The sequence below is a fragment of the Cebus imitator genome, unplaced genomic scaffold, assembly GCF_001604975.1.
Source record: "Cebus imitator isolate Cc_AM_T3 unplaced genomic scaffold, Cebus_imitator-1.0 Scaffold117, whole genome shotgun sequence".
Lineage (NCBI taxonomy): Eukaryota > Metazoa > Chordata > Mammalia > Primates > Cebidae > Cebus > Cebus imitator.
This window is the reverse complement of record NW_016107432.1, coordinates 3068100-3075927: the sequence shown is the minus strand read 5'-3', so window position 1 is coordinate 3075927 and position 7828 is coordinate 3068100. Positions and strand designations below refer to the sequence as shown.

The 7828-nt window shown below is 63.8% G+C and overlaps 1 protein-coding gene across 1 annotated transcript; it reads left to right on the top strand.

Annotated features, from left to right (window-relative positions):
• The first annotated feature begins 475 nt into the window (after positions 1-475).
• Positions 476-7048, top strand: SPON2 (spondin 2). The gene is made up of 6 exons (XM_017538963.1): positions 476-798; positions 1295-1523; positions 1921-2144; positions 2218-2409; positions 2835-3009; positions 6333-7048. Exons 2-6 carry the CDS (start codon positions 1298-1300, stop codon positions 6515-6517), a joined length of 1002 nt encoding a protein of 333 aa, XP_017394452.1. The 5' UTR covers positions 476-798; positions 1295-1297; the 3' UTR covers positions 6518-7048.
• The last annotated feature ends 780 nt before the right edge of the window (positions 7049-7828 follow it).

The window sequence follows — 7828 nt, the reverse complement described above, 5'->3', positions numbered from 1 at the left end:
GTGGCTTCTTTCTGACTCCCTGCGCGCCCCACCCCAGACCCTCAGCCCACTCTGATCTCCCTCCAGGAGGGATGGCTGGCAGATGCACTGGGGCCACAGTGTAGACCGCTTGGCTGTTTTGTGCAGTTTTAGGCCATGCCAGGAAAGAGACTTAACGCCAGGGCCGCGGAGACCAGGGATGCCTTATCCGGGAGCCAGAGCTCCAGGCCACCTCCAGCACTTGACTGAAGTCAGGCCACGCTCAGGGCCCTCCAGGTCACACCCTGCGGGAAGGTGTAGCTCGCTGGCTTTAATTTCAAGAAGGCGAAAACAAGAGCCCCTCCGCCCCCACGCTCTGTGCTTTCCCAGCTTGGGGCACAGAACTGCCCTCCGAGGCACCTAGGGAGGCACCAGGAAGGCGCTCGAGGGAACAGGAGAGAATCGGAAGGGAGAGGAGAGAGGAGAGAGGAGAGGGAGGAGGAGTGTGGGAGGGGAGGGGACCGGAGGGGAGGGACAGGACAGACAGACAAAGGAAGGGGTGCGGCTGCGCGGCGGGGGAGGAGAGTGATCTGGCTGGGGAAGGTCGCTGGGCAGGGCGAGCTGGGAAAGCGGAGCCCCTGGAGCCCCCGCAGCCCCTTCTCCTCCTTTCTCCCACGTCCGGTCTGCCCCTCGCTGGAGGCCAGGCTGTGCGGCTCCGAGGACGGGAGGAACTGGAGCCTCATTGGCTGGCCCGGGGAGACGGCCTCGGGCTTAAATAGGGGCTCCGGGCTCTGGCTGGGACCCGACTGCGGCCCGCTGAGCTCCCGCCGCTCCTGCCGGGTGAGTACTGCGCGCCCCCGGGACACCCAGAGAGGCCCGGGCCTCCTGCACTTTCCCCGCGGCTCAGAACCTTGTGGCACCTCCAGAGGGACCCCGGGACTGGTGGCGACCCGAGCTTTGCAGGTCTAATCCCGGGGGCGGCCAGTCAGGCAAGACCCCGGGTCCCCGCGACGGCGGAGGCTGGTGGGGAGAGCGGCGGCGAGGGCACCTCCCGGAGGCCGCACCCCGACCCGCCCAGCCAGCTGCAGGGACTTGGACTGAAAACCTGCCCGTTACCCTTGGTCGCTCGCAGGCGCACGGGCATCTAACCCCGCGCCGTCCCTTCCGCGGATGGGGGTCTCCCAAGGGCCGTAGGAGAGCTTTGCAGAGCAGGGAGGGGTGCGCGGGCGCACGGGGCAGTCCTGGAGCCCAAAGTGCGGCCGGAGCCCTCTCGGCTTTCCACCCCGAGGCTGGCACGGCGGTGCCAGCGCGCGGCTGCTCCCCTCTGTGCTCCCAGGTGATGGAAAACCCCAGCCCGGCCGCCGCCCTGGGCAGGGCCCTCTGGGCTCTCCTCCTGGCCACGCTCGGCGGCGGCGCCGCCGGCCACCCTCGTGGGGGAGAGTCTGTCTGTTCCGCCAGAGCCCCGGCCAAATACAGCATCACCTTCACCGGCAAGTGGAGCCAGACGGCCTTCCCCAAGCAGTACCCCCTGTTCCGCCCCCCCGCGCAGTGGTCTTCGCTGCTGGGTGAGTGCAGCCCCTCTTCGACTCCTGCTCCTCCAGGAGGGCTGCGGCCCCGGAGCCCCCCACAGCTGCACATTGCTTCCCAGTCTGGGGCGCGCTCACGTCCAGGAGACTCTGAAGCAAGAAATATTTGCCGAGCGCCTGCCGTGTGCGGCTGGCTGTGTTCTGGGCTTCGGGGGTGCCGTGGGGGCAGGAGGCGGTCACGGGGAGGGTGGGCTGCGGGTGGCCACGCAGCCCCGCGTCGGGGCAGGGGGTAGCCACAGGAGGTCACGGTCCGACGTGACAAGGGGGACACGGTTCCCTGCGGGCTGCGGGGAGGGATCCCCTGGGGCGCCCGCTGGGATCCAAGCCCCACCTCCGCCTCTCACGGTGCCCGCGGCGCGGCCGGGTGGTCCTGCAGGGGCCGCGCACAGCTCAGACTACAGCATGTGGAGGAAGAACCAGTATGTCAGCAACGGGCTGCGCGACTTCGCCGAGCGCGGCGAGGCCTGGGCGCTGATGAAGGAGATCGAGGCGGCGGGGGAGGCGCTGCAGAGCGTGCACGCGGTGTTCTCGGCGCCCGCGGTCCCCAGCGGCACGGGGCAGACGTCCGCGGAGCTGGAGGTGCAGCGCAGGCACTCGCTGGTGAGCAGCGGGCAGGCGGGGGCGGGGGCGGGGCCGTGGCCCTGGCGGGCGCGCTGAGCCGCAGCGGCCGCAGGTCTCGTTCGTGGTGCGCATCGTGCCCAGCCCGGACTGGTTCGTGGGCGTGGACAGCCTGGACCTGTGCGACGGGGACCGCTGGCGGGAGCAGGCGGCGCTGGACCTGTACCCCTACGACGCCGGGACGGACAGCGGCTTCACCTTCTCCTCCCCCAACTTCGCCACTATCCCGCAGGACACAGTGACCGAGGTGAGTGGGCGTCCCGCGTGCGCCAGGGCTGCTGTGGCCCCGCCTGGTCGGGACATGGCTGAGTCCTGGCTGTGCCCGCGCCTCCCAGCCCAGGACAGCCGCTTGCAGCTTTTGTGTAGAAGAGGCTCTGCTTCTAGGGGCGGCAGTGAGCAAGGGGGTGCAGAGCCCCCCATGCCCGCCCTGCCCCCACTGGGTCGCAGCACCGCAGGGAGGAGAGTGGGACTGCGTCCTGAGAAGGCCGCCCCTTCCTGGCCTCAGTTTCCAGCCCGTGCCCCATGGGACGTCTGAGAGAAGCACAAGGGACCCTGTCCCCCACAGTGGGGCGGAGGGCGCTGGACGCTGGGCACTGGCCCCAGTAAGGCCATATGCACACCCGAAGGTGGCCTTCTTGGACCCCATGCCAACCTCCTCTTCCTCCTCCCCAGATAACGTCCTCCTCTCCCAGCCATCCGGCCAACTCCTTCTACTACCCGCGGCTGAAGGCCCTGCCTCCCATCGCCAGGGTGACGCTGGTACGGCTGCAACAGAGCCCCAGGGTGTTCGTCCCTCCCCCCTCGGTCCTGGCCAGCAGGGACAACGAGATTGTGGACAGTGCGTCAGGTAAAAACTCCCTTCCCATCCCCCCCACTCTCCAGATGCCAGGGAAGAGCTGGCTGTGGAAAGTGCCACGGCAGAGCTCAGGGGCATCACTCCAGCGGGTAGAGGTGCTCAGGTTCAGAGGGAAGCTCAGTGTCTGCCACAGCCTCGTCCGTCCTGCGAGGGAGAAGCTGCGGCTGGCACCCCACAGGACATACGGGACACACAGCTGCCCCAGCCCTGCCACAGGGCCACCACCAAACCCAAATCTAAGGCTCAGAGAAATTCCAAATAGCGATTCGAAGCGTGTGCTGCAAGATGGTGCTGAGGAGATTTAGGATTCTGTTGATTCAAACGCTGAAGATATAACTCTTCCACAATATCTGCAGTTGGAAACACCTTACACCCCACAGCATAGAGGAAAGAATGAAAGGAGGCCCCAGAGAGTACCTGAGACACACTGTCCCGTCAGACATGCACCCACGGGTGACCTGTGTGTCACAGCTGACAAGGAAGCTTGCTAGGATGGCCCCGTCTGTGTGGCCACCAGGTGAAGGCTCCTGTGGGGGTCTCGGCTTGGGGCTCTGCTCACAGGTGCCTTGGTGTGGAGCAGGGCAGGTGCTGATGAGTGTTCCCTAGCTCCTCCAGGCACCTGCTGGCCCCAGGCAGGTGGGAACGCTGGGGCTGAGTGGCAGTTCCCTCCACGTTCAGCTGGGTGGTGGCCACTGGCCCCAAGCAGCACCTGTGGCCTGGGGTGCCTCACTGTGTCATGGGTCGGGACCTGTTGGCTCTGGGTCTCTGCTTCTCACCTGACATGGGTGTGGGAGGGTCAGGGTAGGCTCCAGACAAGAGTGGACTTCAGACTTTCCCCAGAAGGAACTGGAGCCCACCAACGTGGCCATGGGTCCCATCGTCCTCCACCTTGCTGGCTGGAGTTGAGGCAGGTGCAGAGCTGTCCCACACACTCCCCCCCTCCCAAGCGGTGTGGTGGGGACAGATGTCGTCTTGAGGAGCAGCAGTAATTACAAGCTTACTGTCAGCCATCCTTGGAGGCAAGGGGCGGGCAGCTGAGACAGGAGGCGGTGAGCTCCGCACGGCTGGCGGGAACCACTCCCAGACAGAGGCTGTGCCCAGCCCTGGATCCCTCCTCCTCGTTTGGGATAGACTTGGCCTCCCTGTGCCAGCCTCGGTGCTGCCCCTGCCCAGCTCAGGCTTGAGGTCCTCACTCATTTGTCCAAGCAGATGCCAGCAGATGTGCCTGAGCCACTTACCCAACAGGCAAACGTGCCAGCACTGTCTGTGGTGCACAGCTGGTCTGGTGGGAAGAGCCTCTCATGGGCAGAGGGTCCGGAGACCTGTGGTTTGCCCCACCATCAGGGGCACCGGGCCACAGTGGGCAGGGGAGCACGTGGCCAGTGCCTTCGGCCAGGAGAGGGGATAAAGTCAGCCGAGGCCAAGCAGGAGCGGCATTGCAGGGGGTGGGGAGAGACTGCTGTGAGCTCTGAGAGCAGAGGAGGAGGGACAGAGAATTCCACCCAAACTGCACCTGAGCAGGATTGAGCCAAGCACCTTCCCTCACCAATGTCCCAGCAAGTGCCACTGGGTAGCATGGCTCCTCATTCCCAGGGCACTGCAGGCATCGTAGCTTTGAGAAGGATGCCTGCAGCCACTCCCACCAACCCTGTCTGGTGCCTCCTGCGTCCACCTGCCTCCTGCTGGCCTGCTTCCGTTCCTTTGTGCCCTCAAGGCTCTCCCCAGCACACTCCATGCTGGCCCTGTGGGAACGGAGCACAGACTACCACCCACAAGGGTCTTTCCTGTGACATTTGGCTTCCTAAGGGTAGAGGCTGGGCCTGGCATGTGGTGGGTGGCACACAAGAGGCTCCCGCCAAGCCAGCCTGGCTCCACTCTATCTTCCTGCTCACTCGCTGGACGCCTGTCCCCAGGCCTCCTCCTCACAGGGCTTTGCAGCATTGGAGAGGTTTGTGGTAGGGCCCTCTCTGCAGAGCTGGCACTGCAGATGCTCGCTGACTCCTCACCACAGCCAGGGTGGGGGTGCTCCCACCACCCCAGTTCCAGTCGGGAAGCTGGGGCCTGCTGGGACCTCCCAGCGGCTCTGTGTGCTCTCCAGGTGGGCTGCCCCGGGCCCTGGCTCTCAGGCTTCTAATACACCAGGGCCCCTGCAAAGCGTCAGCACCCAAGGTCTTTGCAAGCCCTGTTCCTGCCACTTTGGAGAGGACTGCTCCAGGTGTGGGCCTCGCCAGGGTTGCCAGACCATTCTAGGAACTGCACCTGCACACCGACCCCCTTCTCCATTCTCTGTCATCCTTCTTGAATTCCTCAAACGCCTGTGACTTGTTGAAGGGTCTCATCCTTCAGTGGCCACAAAGCTGGCAGCACAGTGCTCGCAGATTTGTGAGGAGAGCCAAGCCCTGGCTGACCGTCCTCAGGAGCGGAGCCCTTGCTGACCGTCCTGGCGTGGGCGGCAGAGGGAGGCGGGGCTCCTGGCCTCCATCTGGGCTGCCTGCCCTGCGCCATACAACCACAGGGAAACAATGCCCATCTGGCTGGCTTGGCCTGTGGGGTGCAAAAGAGGGCTTTGCATTTTACTTTGGAAAAATGGAAATTACCAAGTGTAACCATAACACCAAAATGATGATTTTTAGATGCATGAAAATTATGAAAACCAGATGGGACCCAGGGAAACAATGATACTGGAAACGTCTGAGCCCCTTGGGGGTCCAGGCCCCGCAAGACAGACGGCTAACCCGGTGCCCCTGTCTGTTATTCCAGTAAATGTGGCAACTGGGTCTAGGTTTGAGGGGAGCAGCTTTCCACAGCAGGAGTGTCCACCCTCTCCTGGGGCTTCTCACTCTGCCACGGTGTGGGAGTTTCAACACCGCAAAGACTTGAGCGGCAGCCCCGGCTCTCACGCAGAAATGTGCAACTCCAGTCCTTGGGTTGTTTCCAAGGTTGCCATGGTGCCATCCATCTTGCCGCTCACTCTGCAACTGAGCGGGGAAACCGAAAGCCCTTAAAGTGTGGGCGTGGCCTCTGATGAATGCACACATTGGGGGAAGTGTGGGCGTGGCCTCTGATGAATGCACACATTGGGGGAAGTGTGGGCGTGGCCTCTGATGAATGCACACATTGGGGGAAGTGTGGGCGTGGCCTCTGATGAATGCACACATTGGGGGAAGTGTGGGGGCGTGGCCTGCGGCGAATGCACATTGGTGGAAGTGTGGGCGTGGCCTCCGACGAATGCACACATCGGTGGGTGGGGCTTGTTTGCAGGAAGGGCCGCCTCAAGCGAGTGTTCACCTAGGTTTCTCCTGTGCTTGGTCCAGTTCCAGAAACGCCGCTGGACTGCGAGGTTTCCCTGTGGTCGTCCTGGGGACTGTGCGGAGGCCCCTGTGGGAAGCTGGGGGCTAAGAGCAGGACTCGCTATGTCCGGGTCCAGCCCGCCAACAACGGGAGCCCCTGCCCCGAGCTCGAAGAAGAGGCCGAGTGCGTCCCTGATAACTGCGTCTAAGACCAGAGCCCCGCAGCCCCTGGGCCCCCCTGGAGCCGGGGGGTGTCCGGGGCTCGGGGGCTCCTGTGCAGGCTCATGCTGCTGGCGGCCCAGGGCACGGGGATTTCGTGCTGCTCCCGGCCGCGGAGAGGCCGGGCCGACCTTCTCTGCGCTGACCGGCCCTCTGGTGGCCGGCAGGGGCATCGGGAACAGCCTCCTCCTTTCCCAGCCTTGCTTCTTAGCGGTCCCCACGTCCCATCTGCTCTCAGCCTCCTCCTTCTGCAGGCTCCGTCTACTCTAAATTATGTCTCCTTATAAGTTATTGCTGCTCCACGAGATTGTCCTTCGTTGTCCAGGGGCCTGGCTCCCACGTGGTTGCAGATACCTCAGATCTGGTGCTCCAGGCTGGCGCTGAGCCCACTCTCCCGAGGACACGTGCAAGTGGGGGGGCCATTTGAGAAGTGAATAAATGGGGCAGTTTCAGAAACTTCACTCGATGTTTTCATGCTACGGATCTCTTGCATTTGAATAAAGACTATCTCTGTTCCTGACAAATGTCGCTGGCTGACCCCGCCCTTGTTCTGGGCCCTGCGCAGTGCAGGGACACCTGATGTGCTCCAATGGGGGACACACATTCAGAAGGCACCTGGTGACACCGTCAGGGCCATGAGGCACGTGCCGTGCGTGTGGGGGAGGCAGGCTTGAGACCCACAAGTCTCCCCACAACAGGGGCCAGCCCTGGCCCATACAGCGTTTCAGAAGACACAGCAAACAGCGCATCAGGCGCATCCACAAACCCAGCACGCAGGCGCCTTCCCACAGGACAATCAGAAGCTCAGAGGAGGGGTGCCTCCAGGCCTGGATGAGGCTGCAGAAGCCTCACTCTGCCCCCTCCTCTGTGGGAGCAGCTTGCATTGCTGCTGTTTCTGGGAGACCACTGACCACCAAGACTCATCAGGCCACCAGCAGATGCCTCCTGGGACCTGAGCTCAGAGGCCCCAACCTCAAAGATGTCTCCCAAGGGCTCACTATGATCTGCCGTGGCTCTTCCTGCAGCCAGGGTCCCTGGCCCTCCCCACCAGTGCCACTCTGCTGGTGGAACCCCAGGGGTCTCCCAGTGCCTAGGCCGGAGCTGTGCGTGGTGTGAGGATGGACTGGGGGGTGGCTGCTTCTCCTTCAGTCCTCTCCCAGTGACTGTAAGGTGGAGGCTCACTTCCCTCACCCTGAGAGACACCCCTTCCTTGTAACTGGCTCTAAGGCCCTCTAGCCCTGATGCTTCTAGAACCAGACCCCAGGCCCAGCTTCCACTACCCTGCACGCCATCCCTCCCAC